Raw genomic sequence first — 15073 nt, forward strand, 5'->3', positions numbered from 1 at the left:
AGAATCTTGTTTCTCATGGTCTGAGAGTCTTTAGGTGGCTTTTTGGCAAACTTCAAGTGGGCTGTCATGTGCTTTTTACTGAGGAGTGGCTTCCGTCTGGCCGCTACCGTGAAGGCCTGATTGGTGGAGTGCTGCAGATATTATTGTCCTTCTGAAAGGTTCTGCCATCTCCACAGAGGAACTCTGGAGCTCTGTCAGAGTGACCACCTGGTTCTTGGTCACCTCCCTGATCAAGGCCCTTCTCCCCCGACTGCTCAGTTTAGCCGGGTAGCCAGCTCTAGGAAGAGTCTTAGTGGTTCCAAACTTCTTACATTTAAGAATGATGGAGGCCACTGTGTTCTTGGGGACCTTCAATGATGCAGACGTTTTTTGGTACCCTTCCCCAGATCTGTACCTTGACACAATCCTGTCTTGGAGCTCTACGGACAATTCCTTCGACCTCACGGCTTGGTTTTTGTTCTGACATGCACTGTCAACTGTGGGACTTTATATAGGCAGGTGTGTGCCTTTCCAAATCATGTCCAATCAATTGAATTTACCACAGGTGGACTCCAATCAAGTTGTAGAAACATCTCAAGAATGATCAATGGAAACAGGATACACCTGAGCTCAATTTTGAGACTCATAGCAAAGGGTCTGAATACATATGTAAATAAGGTATTTCTGTTTTTATTTTTAATGTGTAAAACTTTCTAAAAACCTGTTTTCACTTTGTCATTATCGGGTATTGTGTGGAGATTAGTGAGATAATAAAAAATAAACATTTTAGAATAAGGCTGTAATGTAACAAAATGTGGAAAAAGTCAAGGGCTCTGTTTACTTTTCGAATGCACTGTAACCAGTACCATAACCATTAGAGACATAACCATTATAGTCATAACCAGTACCATAACCATTAGAGACATAACCATTATAGTCATAACCATTACCATAACCATTATAGTCTTAACCAGTACCATAACCATTAGAGACATAACCATTATAGTCATAACCAGTACCATAACCATTAGAGACATAACCATTATAGTCATAACCATTACCATAACCATTATAGTCATAACCATTACCATAACCATTATAGTCTTAACCAGTACCATAACCAGTATAGTCTTAACCAGTACCATAACCAGTATAGTCTTAACCAGTACCATAACCATTATAGTCTTAACCAGTACCTTAACCATTATAGTCATAACCAGTACCAAAACCATTATAGTTATAACCAGTACCATAACCATTATAGACATAACCAGTACCATAACCATTATAGTCATAACCAGTACCAAAACCATTATAGTTATAACCAGTACCATAACCATTATAGTCATAACCAGTACCATAACCATTATAGTCATAACCAGTACCATAACCATTAGTCATAACCAGTACCAAAACCATTATAGTTATAACCAGTACCATAACCATTATAGTCATAACCAGTACCAAAACCATTATAGTCATAACCAGTACCATAACCATTATAGTCATAACCAGTACCATAACCATTATAGTCATAACCAGTACCATAACCATTATAGTCATAACCAGTACCATAACCATTATAGTCATAACCAGTACCATAACCAGTACCATAACCATTATAGTCTTAACCATTATAGTCTAAACCAGTACCATAACCATTATAGTCTTAACCATTATAGTCATAACCAGTACCATAACCATTATAGTCTTAACCAGTACCATAGCCATTATAGTCATAACCAGTACCAAAACCATTATAGTCTTAACCATTATAGTCTAAACCAGTACCATAACCATTATAGTCTTAACCATTATAGTCATAACCAGTACCATAACCATTATAGTCTTAACCAGTACCATAACCATTATAGTCATAACCAGTACCAAAACCATTAGTCATAATCAGTACCATGACCATTATAGTCTTAACCAGTACCATGACCATTATAGTCTTAACCAGTACCATGACCATTATAGTCATAACCAGTACCATAACCATTATAGACATAACCAGTACCATAACCATTATAATCAGAACCATTATATAGCCATAACCATTATAGTCATAACCAGTACCATAACCATTATAGTCATAACCAGTACCATAACCATTATAGTCAGAACCATTATATAGCCATAACCATTATAGTCATAACCAGTACCATAACCATTATAGTCATAACCAGTACCATAACCATTATAGTCATAACCAGTACCATAACCTTTATAGGCAGAATCATTATAGCCATAACCATTATAGTCATAACCATTACCATGACCATTATTGTCATAACCATTATAGTCATAACCAGTACCATGACCATTATAGCCATAACCATTATAGTCATAACCAGTACCATGACCATTATAGTCATAACCAGTACCATAACCATTATAGTCATAACCAGTACCATAACCATTATAGTCATAACCAGTACCATAACCATTATAGTCATAACCAGTACCATAACCATTACAGTCATAACCAGTACCATAACCTTTATAGGCAGAATCATTATAGCCATAACCATTATAGTCATAACCATTACCATGACCATTATTGTCATAACCAGTACCATAACCATTATAGTGATAACCAGTACCATAACCATTATAGTCATAACCAGTACCATAACCATTATAGCCATAACCATTATAGCCATAACCATTATAGTCATAACCAGGACCATAACCATTATAGCCATAAACATTATAGTCATAACCAGTACCATAACCATTATAGTCAATAACCAGTACCATAACCAGTATAGTCATAACCAGTACCATGACCATTATAGTCATAACCAGTACCATAACCTTTATAGGCAGAATCATTATAGCCAAGTGTACCATAACTATTAGTCATAACCATTATAGCCATAACCAGTATCATAACCATTATTTTTTATAACCAGTACCATAACCATTATAGTATGACATATCATTGCATACTGAATACAGTGTTTATTAGTATAGTTATGGTTATAACCAGTCAAATATGAGAGATCACCCTGTTTTGTGAAGAGGACAGTGGAAGTATAAAACGCTGTCTCTATCTCTCTCTCTGTGTAGTTCTTTAGGATTCTGAATAACTACCCTCTCCAGCACAAGCTGCTGCTGACTGGTACACCTCTACAGAACAACCTGGAGGAACTCTTCCACCTGCTCAACTTCCTCACCCCAGTGAGATTCAAGTCAGTATGCCTACACTGTGTGTGTGTGTGTGTGTGTGTGTGTGTGTGTGTGTGTGTGTGTGTGTGTGTGTGTGTGTGAGTGCTGCTATTGCTTAGTGTTTCATAGTCCTGATGTTTCCTTTTGAACAAATCCAGTAACCAAAACAATAACAAAAGTACCCCCCTCTTCTCTCCGCTCTGCAGTAACCTAGAGGGGTTCCTGGAAGAGTTTGCTGACATCGCCAAAGAAGACCAGATCAAGAAGTTGCATGACATGCTGGGACCACACATGCTCAGGAGACTGAAGGCCGACGTCTTCAAACACATGCCCACCAAGACAGAGCTCATCCTACGAGTGGAGCTCAGCCCCATGCAGAAGTAAGTGATGAGGAGGACGTGGGGAGGATGGTGCTAGCAATCAAATCAAATTCGCCACATACACAGTTTACAGCAGGTCTAAAAGGTGCAGCGAAATGCTTACTTGCTATCTCCCTCAACAATACAGTACAATCAGTGCTAGCACATGCTAATGAGTGGAGAAGAAGTATAGACAATAAGTAAATAGAGGATTGAATATCAGTAGTGTAGTGTTGCAGAAGTCTCATGTTGGCTTCTATTTCTTGTTTTCTGGTATTAATTTAATTGTGTGATGCAGGAAGTACTACAAGTTCATCTTGACGCGTAACTTTGATGCCCTGAACACCCGCGGAGGAGGAAACCAAGTGTCCCTGCTCAACGTGGTCATGGACCTCAAGAAGTGTTGCAACCACCCCTACCTCTTTCCCGGAGCCGCAATGGTATGATCTCAACCCATTCTCTGAGACATGGGCCATAACATTGATTCGGTGCTTGAAGGAGGGCATCGATCTGTGTCTGTGTGCTTGTATACGAGTAAATGTTGTCTTGAATGTATATGATTTTGTTGGTTATATTTCCAGAACTAAACCTAATATGGACTAAACAGAATGTGTTAAGATGCTTTGATCTGGATGCAGTCTGCTTGATGATGAGCTTTAATTAATTAATTGACTGATGTTTGATTGATTTCCTGCAGGAGGCGCCAAAGATTCCAAACGGAATGTACGAGGGCAGTGCCCTCACAAGGGCTTCTGGGAAACTGACTCTGCTGCAAAAGATGATGGTTAAACTCAAGGAGGGAGGACATAGAGTGCTCGTCTTCTCTCAGGTACACACACACACACACACACACACACACACACACACACACACACACACACACACACACACACACACACACACATACACACATACACACACTAACTGTCTCTGTGTCCTGGTAGATGACGAAGATGTTGGACCTGCTGGAGGACTTCCTGGAGAACGAGGGTTATAAGTACGAGAGGATTGATGGAGGTGTAACGGGGGGCATGAGACAGGAGGCCATCGACCGCTTCAACGGTGAGACACACACACATGGGTTCATGGATACACTAACGACAGCACAATTGGAACAGTAACTTTAACTGGGAAAAAAATATGAATTGGAAGTCTCTATTTGTCTTTTGTCACCTCCCTCCCTCTTTCTCTCCCTTCTTCTCTCTCTCTCTCTCTCTCTCTCTCTCCTCAGCTCCTGGCGCCCCTCAGTTTGCCTTCCTGCTCTCTACCAGAGCGGGAGGGTTGGGCATCAATCTGGCAACCGCCGACACCGTCGTCATCTACGACTCCGATTGGAACCCCCACAACGACATCCAGACACACACACACACACACACACACACACACACACACACACACTTGACGCATGCCTCATGCTCATCTCCTCTTCCAATCTCTTCCCCTCTCTTTCCCTCAGGCATTCAGCAGAGCTCACAGGATTGGTCAGAATAAGAAGGTTATGATCTATCGCTTCGTTACCAAGGCGTCTGTGGAAGAGAGGATCACTCAGGTACACCCAGTATACCAAGGCCTACCAGACTCATACAGAGTGGTAGGTAAAAGACAGACACTAATTCTCCTCTCATCCTCTCCTCCAGGTGGCTAAGAAGAAGATGATGTTGACCCACCTGGTGGTGCGTCCTGGGCTGGGCAGTAAGACAGGTTCCATGTCTAAACAGGAGCTGGATGACATCCTCAAGTTTGGAACAGAGGAGCTGTTCAAGGACGAGCTGGGAGAGGGTGAGTCACTAACTACTAACCATAACCAGGTCAGTCCACTCCAAACAGGTAGTCATTCCCGTTGTCGGGGGCTGTAATGCCTGCTGGTTTTCCTTCAAACTAACAACCTGAAAACTAGCTGTGTGGCCTTTCCAGTCTTTCTTACACACTCTTTCATTGTATGCCACTCTCTTTCCTTGTCCCTTTCCGTCTCAGGGGACAACAAGGAGGATGACAGCCAGGTCTTTCATTGTATGCCACTCTCTTTCCTTGTCCCTTTCCGTCTCAGGGGACAACAAGGAGGATGACAGCCAGGTCTTTCATTGTATGCCACTCTCTTTCCTTGTCCCTTTCCGTCTCAGGGGACAACAAGGAGGATGACAGCCAGGTCTTTCATTGTATGCCACTCTCTTTCCTTGTCCCTTTCCGTCTCAGGGGACAACAAGGAGGATGACAGCCAGGTCATCCATTATGATGACAAGGCCATAGACAGACTGCTGGACAGGAACCAGGAGTCAGAGTCCACTGAGGACACAGAGATCCAGAGCATGAACGAGTACCTCAGCTCCTTCAAAGTGGCCCAATACGTCGTCAAGGACGAGGAGGAGGAGGTGTGTGTATGAGAGAGATACTGTGGAAGGTGATGAACAGGAGAGATGACCCATAATTCTGAGTCTGTGTTATTACACTTGTATGTGTTTGTATGCAAGTTCTTCCAACATTGCTAACCTGTGTATGTGTGTGTTTATTTGTATAAGTGTTATTCCATCATTGCTCACGTGTGTGTGTGTTAGTTAGAACACAAGTTCTTCCATCATTGCTAACCTGTGTGTGTTAGTTAGAACACAAGTTCTTCATCATTACTAACCTGTGTGTTAGTTCGTTTATGAGTTCTTCCATCATTGCTAACCTGTGTGTGTGTGTTAGTATACAAGTTCTTCCATCATTGCTAACCTGTGTGTGTGTTAGTATACAAGTTCTTCCATCATTGCTAACCTGTGTGTGTGTTAGTATACAAGTTCTTCCATCATTGCTAACCTGTGTGTGTTAGTTAGAACACAAGTTCTTCATCATTACTAACCTGTGTGTTAGTTCGTTTATGAGTTCTTCCATCATTGCTAACCTGTGTGTGTGTGTTAGTATACAAGTTCTTCCATCATTGCTAACCTGTGTGTGTGTTAGTATACAAGTTCTTCCATCATTGCTAACCTGTGTGTGTGTTAGTATACAAGTTATTCCATCATTGCTAACTGTGTGTGTGTGTGTGTGTGTGTGTGTGTGTGTGTGTGTGTGTGTGTGTGTGTGTGTTAGTATACAAGTTCTTCATCATTGCTAACCTGTGTGTTAGTTAGTATACAAGTTCTTCCATCATTGCTAACCTGTGTGTGTGTTAGTATACAAGTTCTTCATCATTGCTAACCTGTGTGTTAGTTAGTATACAAGTTCTTCCATCATTGCTAACCTGTGTGTGTGTTAGTATACAAGTTATTCCATCATTGCTAACCTGTGTGTGTGTGTGTGTGTGTGTGTGTGTGTGTGTGTGTGTGTGTGTGTGTGTGTGTGTGTGTGTGTGTGTGTGTGTGTGTGTGTGTCAGTATATGAGTTATTCCATCATTGATAACCTGTGTGTGTCAGTTAGTTTACAAGTTCTTGCGTCATTGCTAACCTGTGTGTGTGTTAGTATATGAGTTCTTCCATCATTACAAACCTGTGTGTGTTAGTTAGTATACAAGTTCTTTCATCATTGCTAACCTGTGTGTGTGTTAGTATACGAGTTCTTCCATCATTGATAACCTGTGTGTGTCAGTTAGTTTACAAGTTCTTGCGTCATTGCTAACCTGTGTGTGTGTTAGTATATGAGTTATTCCATCATTGATAACCTGTGTGTGTCAGTTAGTTTACAAGTTCTTGCGTCATTGCTAACCTGTGTGTGTGTTAGTATATGAGTTCTTCCATCATTACAAACCTGTGTGTGTTAGTTAGTATACGAGTTCTTTCATCATTGCTAACCTGTGTGTGTGTTAGTATACGAGTTCTTCCATCATTGCTAACCTGTGTGTGTGTGTGTGTGTGTGTGTGTGTGTGTGTGTGTGTGTGTGTGTGTGTGTGTGTGTGTGTGTGTGTGTGAGGAAGTATACGAGTTCTTCCATCATTGCTAACCTGTTTGTGTTAGTTAGTATACGAGTTCTTCCATCATTGCTAACCTGTGTGTGTGTTAGTATACAAGTTCTTCCATCATTGCTAACCTGTTTGTGTTAGTTAGTATACGAGTTCTTCCATCATTGCTAACCTGTGTGTTAGTTCATTTATGAGTTCTTCCATCATTGCTAACCAGTGTGTGTGTGTTAGTATATGAGTTCTTCCATCATTGCTAACCTGTGTGTGTTAGTTAGTATACAAGTTCTTCCATCATTGCTAACCTGTGTGTGTGTGTTGGTTAGTATACGAGTTCTTCCATCATTACTAACCTGTGCGTGTGTGTTAGGTTGTATACGGGTTCTTCTATCATTGCTAACCTGTGTGTGTGTGTTAGTTTACGAGGTCTTCCATCATTGCTAACCTGTGTGTGTGTTAGTATACGAGTTCTTCCATCATTACTAACCTGTGTGTTAGTTAGTATACAAGTTCTTCCATCATCGCTAACCTGTGTGTGTTAGTTAGTATACGAGGTCTTCCATCATTGCTAACCTGTGTGTGTTAGTATACAAGTTTTTCCATCATTGCTAACCTGTGTGTGTGTGTTAGTTAGTATACGAGTTCTTCCATCATTACTAACCTGTGTGTGTGTGTGTGTTACATTTACATTTAAGTCATTTAGCAGACGCTCTTATCCAGAGCGACTTACAAATTGGTGCATTCACCTTATGACATCCAGTGGAACAGCCACTTTACAGTAGTGCATCTAAATCTTTTAGGGGGGTGAGAAGGATTACTTATCCTATCTAGGTATTCCTTAAAGAGGTGGGGTTTCAGGTGTCTCCGGAAGGTGGTGATTGACTCCGCTGTCCTGGCGTCGTGAGGGAGTTTGTTCCACCATTGGGGGGCCAGAGCAGCGAACAGTTTTGACTGGGCTGAGCGGGAACTGTACTTCCTCAGTGGTAGGGAGGCGAGCAGGCCAGGGGTGGATGAACGCAGTGCCCTTGTTTGGGTGTAGGGCCTGATCAGAGCCTGGAGGTACTGAGGTGCCGTTCCCCTCACAGCTCCGTAGGCAAGCACCATGGTCTTGTAGCGGATGCGAGCTTCAACTGGAAGCCAGTGGAGAGAGCGGAGGAGCGGGGTGACGTGAGAGAACTTGGGAAGGTTGAACACCAGACGGGCTGCGGCGTTCTGGATGAGTTGTAGGGGTTTAATGGCACAGGCAGGGAGCCCAGCCAACAGCGAGTTGCAGTAATCCAGACGGGAGATGACAAGTGCCTGGATTAGGACCTGCGCCGCTTCCTGTGTGAGGCAGGGTTGTAGAGCATGAACCTACAGGAGCGGGCCACCACCTTGATGTTAGTTGAGAACGACAGGGTGTTGTCCAGGATCACGCCAAGGTTCTTAGCGCTCTGGGAGGAGGACACAATGGAGTTGTCAACCGTGATGGCGAGATCATGGAACGGGCAGTCCTTCCCCGGGAGGAAGAGCAGCTCCGTCTTGCCGAGGTTCAGCTTGAGGTGGTGATCCGTCATCCACACTGATATGTCTGCCAGACATGCAGAGATGCGATTCGCCACCTGGTCATCAGAAGGGGGAAAGGAGAAGATTAATTGTGTGTCGTCTGCATAGCAATGATAGGAGAGACCATGTTAGGTAGTATACAGGTTCTTCCATCATTGCTAACCTGTGTTTGTGTGTTAGTATACGAGTTCTTCCATCATTGCTAACCTGTGTGTGTGTTAGTATATGAGTTCTTCCATCATTGCTAACCTGTATGGGTATGTTAGTATACGAGTTCTTCCATCATCGCTAACCTGTGTGTGTGTGTGTGTGTGTGTGTTAGTATACGAGTTCTTCCATCATTGCTAACCTGTGTTGTTAGTTAGTATACCAGTTCTTCCATCATTGCTAACCTGTGTGTGTGTTAGTATACGAGTTCTTCCATCATTGCTAACCTGTGTGTGTGTGTGTGTGTGTGTGTGTGTGTGTGTGTGTGTGTGTGTGTGTGTGTGTGTGTGTGTGTGTGTGTGTGTGTGTGTGTGTGTGTGTGTGTGTGTGTGTGTGTGTGTGTGTGTGTGTGTGTGTGTTAGGAAGTATACGAGTTCTTCCATCATTGCTAACCTGTTTGCTGTTTGTGTTAGTTAGTATACGAGTTCTTCCATCATTGCTAACCTGTGTGTGTGTTAGTATACAAGTTCTTCCATCATTGCTAACCTGTTTGTGTTAGTTAGTATACGAGTTCTTCCATCATTGCTAACCTGTGTGTTAGTTCATTTATGAGTTCTTCCATCATTGCTAACCAGTGTGTGTGTGTTAGTATATGAGTTCTTCCATCATTGCTAACCTGTGTGTGTTAGTTAGTATACAAGTTCTTCCATCATTGCTAACCTGTGTGTGTGTGTTGGTTAGTATACGAGTTCTTCCATCATTACTAACCTGTGCGTGTGTGTTAGGTTGTATACGGGTTCTTCTATCATTGCTAACCTGTGTGTGTGTGTTAGTTTACGAGGTCTTCCATCATTGCTAACCTGTGTGTGTGTTAGTATACGAGTTCTTCCATCATTACTAACCTGTGTGTTAGTTAGTATACAAGTTCTTCCATCATCGCTAACCTGTGTGTGTTAGTTAGTATACGAGGTCTTCCATCATTGCTAACCTGTGTGTGTTAGTATACAAGTTTTTCCATCATTGCTAACCTGTGTGTGTGTGTTAGTTAGTATACGAGTTCTTCCATCATTACTAACCTGTGTGTGTGTGTGTTACATTTACATTTAAGTCATTTAGCAGACGCTCTTATCCAGAGCGACTTACAAATTGGTGCATTCACCTTATGACATCCAGTGGAACAGCCACTTTACAGTAGTGCATCTAAATCTTTTAGGGGGGGTGAGAAGGATTACTTATCCTATCTAGGTATTCCTTAAAGAGGTGGGGTTTCAGGTGTCTCCGGAAGGTGGTGATTGACTCCGCTGTCCTGGCGTCGTGAGGGAGTTTGTTCCACCATTGGGGGGCCAGAGCAGCGAACAGTTTTGACTGGGCTGAGCGGGAACTGTACTTCCTCAGTGGTAGGGAGGCGAGCAGGCCAGGGGTGGATGAACGCAGTGCCCTTGTTTGGGTGTAGGGCCTGATCAGAGCCTGGAGGTACTGAGGTGCCGTTCCCCTCACAGCTCCGTAGGCAAGCACCATGGTCTTGTAGCGGATGCGAGCTTCAACTGGAAGCCAGTGGAGAGAGCGGAGGAGCGGGGTGACGTGAGAGAACTTGGGAAGGTTGAACACCAGACGGGCTGCGGCGTTCTGGATGAGTTGTAGGGTTTAATGGCACAGGCAGGGAGCCCAGCCAACAGCGAGTTGCAGTAATCCAGACGGGAGATGACAAGTGCCTGGATTAGGACCTGCGCCGCTTCCTGTGTGAGGCAGGGTTGTAGAGCATGAACCTACAGGAGCGGGCCACCACCTTGATGTTAGTTGAGAACGACAGGGTGTTGTCCAGGATCACGCCAAGGTTCTTAGCGCTCTGGGAGGAGGACACAATGGAGTTGTCAACCGTGATGGCGAGATCATGGAACGGGCAGTCCTTCCCGGGAGGAAGAGCAGCTCCGTCTTGCCGAGGTTCAGCTTGAGGTGGTGATCCGTCATCCACACTGATATGTCTGCCAGACATGCAGAGATGCGATTCGCCACCTGGTCATCAGAAGGGGGAAAGGAGAAGATTAATTGTGTGTCGTCTGCATAGCAATGATAGGAGAGACCATGTTAGGTAGTATACAGGTTCTTCCATCATTGCTAACCTGTGTTTGTGTGTTAGTATACGAGTTCTTCCATCATTGCTAACCTGTGTGTGTGTTAGTATATGAGTTCTTCCATCATTGCTAACCTGTATGGGTATGTTAGTATACGAGTTCTTCCATCATCGCTAACCTGTGTGTGTGTGTGTGTGTGTGTTAGTATACGAGTTCTTCCATCATTGCTAACCTGTGTTGTTAGTTAGTATACCAGTTCTTCCATCATTGCTAACCTGTGTGTGTGTTAGTATACGAGTTCTTCCATCATTGCTAACCTGTGTGTGTGTGTGTGTGTGTGTGTGTTAGGAAGTATACGAGTTCTTCCATCATTGCTAACCTGTTTGTGTTAGTTAGTATACGAGTTCTTCCATCATTGCTAACCTGTGTGTGTGTTAGTATACAAGTTCTTCCATCATTGCTAACCTGTTTGTGTTAGTTAGTATACGAGTTCTTCCATCATTGCTAACCTGTGTGTTAGTTCATTTATGAGTTCTTCCATCATTGCTAACCAGTGTGTGTGTGTTAGTATATGAGTTCTTCCATCATTGCTAACCTGTGTGTGTTAGTTAGTATACAAGTTCTTCCATCATTGCTAACCTGTGTGTGTGTGTTGGTTAGTATACGAGTTCTTCCATCATTACTAACCTGTGCGTGTGTGTTAGGTTGTATACGGGTTCTTCTATCATTGCTAACCTGTGTGTGTGTGTTAGTTTACGAGGTCTTCCATCATTGCTAACCTGTGTGTGTGTTAGTATACGAGTTATTCCATCATTACTAACCTGTGTGTTAGTTAGTATACAAGTTCTTCCATCATCGCTAACCTGTGTGTGTTAGTTAGTATACGAGGTCTTCCATCATTGCTAACCTGTGTGTGTTAGTATACAAGTTTTTCCATCATTGCTAACCTGTGTGTGTGTGTTAGTTAGTATACGAGTTCTTCCATCATTACTAACCTGTGTGTGTGTGTGTTACATTTACATTTAAGTCATTTAGCAGACGCTCTTATCCAGAGCGACTTACAAATTGGTGCATTCACCTTATGACATCCAGTGGAACAGCCACTTTACAGTAGTGCATCTAAATCTTTTAGGGGGGTGAGAAGGATTACTTATCCTATCTAGGTATTCCTTAAAGAGGTGGGGTTTCAGGTGTCTCCGGAAGGTGGTGATTGACTCCGCTGTCCTGGCGTCGTGAGGGAGTTTGTTCCACCATTGGGGGGCCAGAGCAGCGAACAGTTTTGACTGGGCTGAGCGGGAACTGTACTTCCTCAGTGGTAGGGAGGCGAGCAGGCCAGGGGTGGATGAACGCAGTGCCCTTGTTTGGGTGTAGGGCCTGATCAGAGCCTGGAGGTACTGAGGTGCCGTTCCCCTCACAGCTCCGTAGGCAAGCACCATGGTCTTGTAGCGGATGCGAGCTTCAACTGGAAGCCAGTGGAGAGAGCGGAGGAGCGGGGTGACGTGAGAGAACTTGGGAAGGTTGAACACCAGACGGGCTGCGGCGTTCTGGATGAGTTGTAGGGGTTTAATGGCACAGGCAGGGAGCCCAGCCAACAGCGAGTTGCAGTAATCCAGACGGGAGATGACAAGTGCCTGGATTAGGACCTGCGCCGCTTCCTGTGTGAGGCAGGGTTGTAGAGCATGAACCTACAGGAGCGGGCCACCACCTTGATGTTAGTTGAGAACGACAGGGTGTTGTCCAGGATCACGCCAAGGTTCTTAGCGCTCTGGGAGGAGGACACAATGGAGTTGTCAACCGTGATGGCGAGATCATGGAACGGGCAGTCCTTCCCCGGGAGGAAGAGCAGCTCCGTCTTGCCGAGGTTCAGCTTGAGGTGGTGATCCGTCATCCACACTGATATGTCTGCCAGACATGCAGAGATGCGATTCGCCACCTGGTCATCAGAAGGGGGAAAGGAGAAGATTAATTGTGTGTCGTCTGCATAGCAATGATAGGAGAGACCATGTTAGGTAGTATACAGGTTCTTCCATCATTGCTAACCTGTGTTTGTGTGTTAGTATACGAGTTCTTCCATCATTGCTAACCTGTGTGTGTGTTAGTATATGAGTTCTTCCATCATTGCTAACCTGTATGGGTATGTTAGTATACGAGTTCTTCCATCATCGCTAACCTGTGTGTGTGTGTGTGTGTGTGTGTTAGTATACGAGTTCTTCCATCATTGCTAACCTGTGTGTGTGTGTGTGTGTTAGTATACGAGTTATTCCATCATTGCTAACCTGTGTTGTTAGTTAGTATACCAGTTCTTCCATCATTGCTAACCTGTATGGGTATGTTAGTATACGAGTTCTTCCATCATTGCTAACCTGTATGGGTATGTTAGTATACGAGTTCTTCCATCATCGCTAACCTGTGTGTGTGTGTTAGTATACGAGTTCTTCCATCATTGCTAACCTGTGTGTGTTAGTTAGTATACGAGTTCTTCCATCATCGCTAACCTGTGTTTGTGTGTTAGTATACGAGTTCTTCCATCATTGCTAACCTGTGTGTGTGTTAGTATATGAGTTCTTTCATCATTGCTAACCTGTGTGTGTGTTAGTATACAAGTTATTCTATCATTGCTAACCTGTGTGTGTTAGTTAGTATACAAGTTCTTCCATCATTGCTAACCTGTGTGTGTGTTAGTATATGAGTTCTTTCATCATTGCTAACCTGTGTGTGTGTGTGTGTTAGTATACAAGTTATTCTATCATTGCTAACCTGTGTCTGTTAGTTAGTATACAAGTTCTTCCATCATTGCTAACCTGTGTGTGTTAGTTAGTATACAAGTTCTTCCATCATTGCTAACCTGTGTTTGTTAGTTAGTATACAAGTTCTTCCATCATTGCTAACGTGTGTGTGTGTGTGTGCGTGTGCGTGTGCGTGTGTGTGTGTGTGTGTGTGTGTGTGTGTGTGTGTGTGTTAGGTAGTATACGAGTTCTTCTATCATTGCTAACCTGTGTGTGTTAGTTAGTATATGAGCTATTCCATCATTGCTAACCTGTTTGTGTTAGTTAGTTTACAAGTTCTTGCGTCATTGCTAACCTGTGTGCGTGTTAGTATATGAGTTCTTTCATCATTGCTAACCTGTGTGTGTGTTAGTATATGAGTTCTTTCATCATTGCTAACCTGTGTGTGTGTGTGTTAGGTAGTATACGAGTTCTTCTATCATTGCTAACCTGTGTGTGTGTGTGTGTGTGTTAGGTAGTATACGGGTTCTTTCATCATTGCTAACCTGTGTGTGTTAGTTAGTATACAAGTTCTTCCATCATTGCTAACCTGTGTGTGTTAGTTATTATACAAGTTCTTCCATCATTGCTAACCTGTGTGTGTTAGTTAGTATACAAGTTCTTCCATCATTGCTAACCTGTGTTTGTTAGTTAGTATACAAGTTCTTCCATCATTGCTAACCTGTGTGTGTGTGTGTGTGTGTGTGTGTGTGTGTGTGTGTGTGTGTGTGTGTGTGTGTGTGTGTGTGTGTGTGTGTGTGTGTGTGTGTGTGTGTGTGTGTGTTAGGTAGTATACGAGTTCTTCTATCATTGCTAACCTGTGTGTGTGTGTGTTAGTTAGTATATGAGTTATTCCATCATTGCTAACCTGTTTGTGTTAGTTAGTTTACAAGTTATTGCGTCATTGCTAACCTGTGTGCGTGTTAGTATATGAGTTCTTTCATCATTGCTAACCTGTGTGCGTGTTAGTATACAAGTTCTTCCATCATTGCTAACCTGTGTGTGTTAGTTATTATACAAGTTCTTCCATCATTGCTAACCTGTGTGTGTTAGTTAGTATACAAGTTCTTCCATCATTGCTAACCTGTGTTTGTTAGTTAGTATACAAGTTCTTCCATCATTGCTAACCTGTGTGTGTGTGTGTGTGTGTGTGTGTGTG

General features: G+C 43.1%; 1 protein-coding gene and 1 long non-coding RNA gene across 4 annotated transcripts in view; one reads left to right on the forward strand and one right to left on the reverse strand.

Annotated features, from left to right (window-relative positions):
• Window positions 1–15073, forward strand: part of LOC118374222 (chromodomain-helicase-DNA-binding protein 4) — a 62425-nt gene that overhangs the window by 25928 nt on the left and 21424 nt on the right. For both annotated transcript variants that reach the window (XM_052494850.1, XM_052494849.1), the window contains exons 19-27: window positions 3055–3176; window positions 3360–3533; window positions 3811–3952; window positions 4210–4341; window positions 4457–4574; window positions 4744–4865; window positions 4966–5061; window positions 5150–5291; window positions 5706–5881. In XM_052494850.1, the coding sequence (XP_052350810.1) occupies window positions 3055–3176; window positions 3360–3533; window positions 3811–3952; window positions 4210–4341; window positions 4457–4574; window positions 4744–4865; window positions 4966–5061; window positions 5150–5291; window positions 5706–5881 (1224 nt within the window). The remainder of the gene's footprint in view (window positions 1–3054; window positions 3177–3359; window positions 3534–3810; window positions 3953–4209; window positions 4342–4456; window positions 4575–4743; window positions 4866–4965; window positions 5062–5149; window positions 5292–5705; window positions 5882–15073) is intronic.
• LOC127915234 (uncharacterized) overlaps window positions 5918–15073 on the reverse strand; it is a 9449-nt gene continuing 293 nt past the window's right edge. Inside the window, exons 1-4 of one of the 2 annotated variants that reach the window (XR_008090656.1) lie at window positions 13907–15073; window positions 9668–10021; window positions 6733–7786; window positions 5918–6479 (exon numbers count right to left, since the gene is read on the reverse strand). The exon at window positions 13907–15073 is cut by the window's right edge and continues 293 nt beyond it. This is a non-coding gene — a long non-coding RNA (uncharacterized LOC127915234). Of the gene's footprint in view, window positions 6480–6732; window positions 7787–9667; window positions 10285–13906 lie in introns of those variants that run through there. The other variant, XR_008090655.1, reaches the window with a different exon arrangement.

The sequence above is a fragment of the Oncorhynchus keta genome, chromosome 34 (genome assembly GCF_023373465.1).
Source record: "Oncorhynchus keta strain PuntledgeMale-10-30-2019 chromosome 34, Oket_V2, whole genome shotgun sequence".
NCBI classification, from domain to species: Eukaryota; Metazoa; Chordata; class Actinopteri; order Salmoniformes; family Salmonidae; genus Oncorhynchus; species Oncorhynchus keta.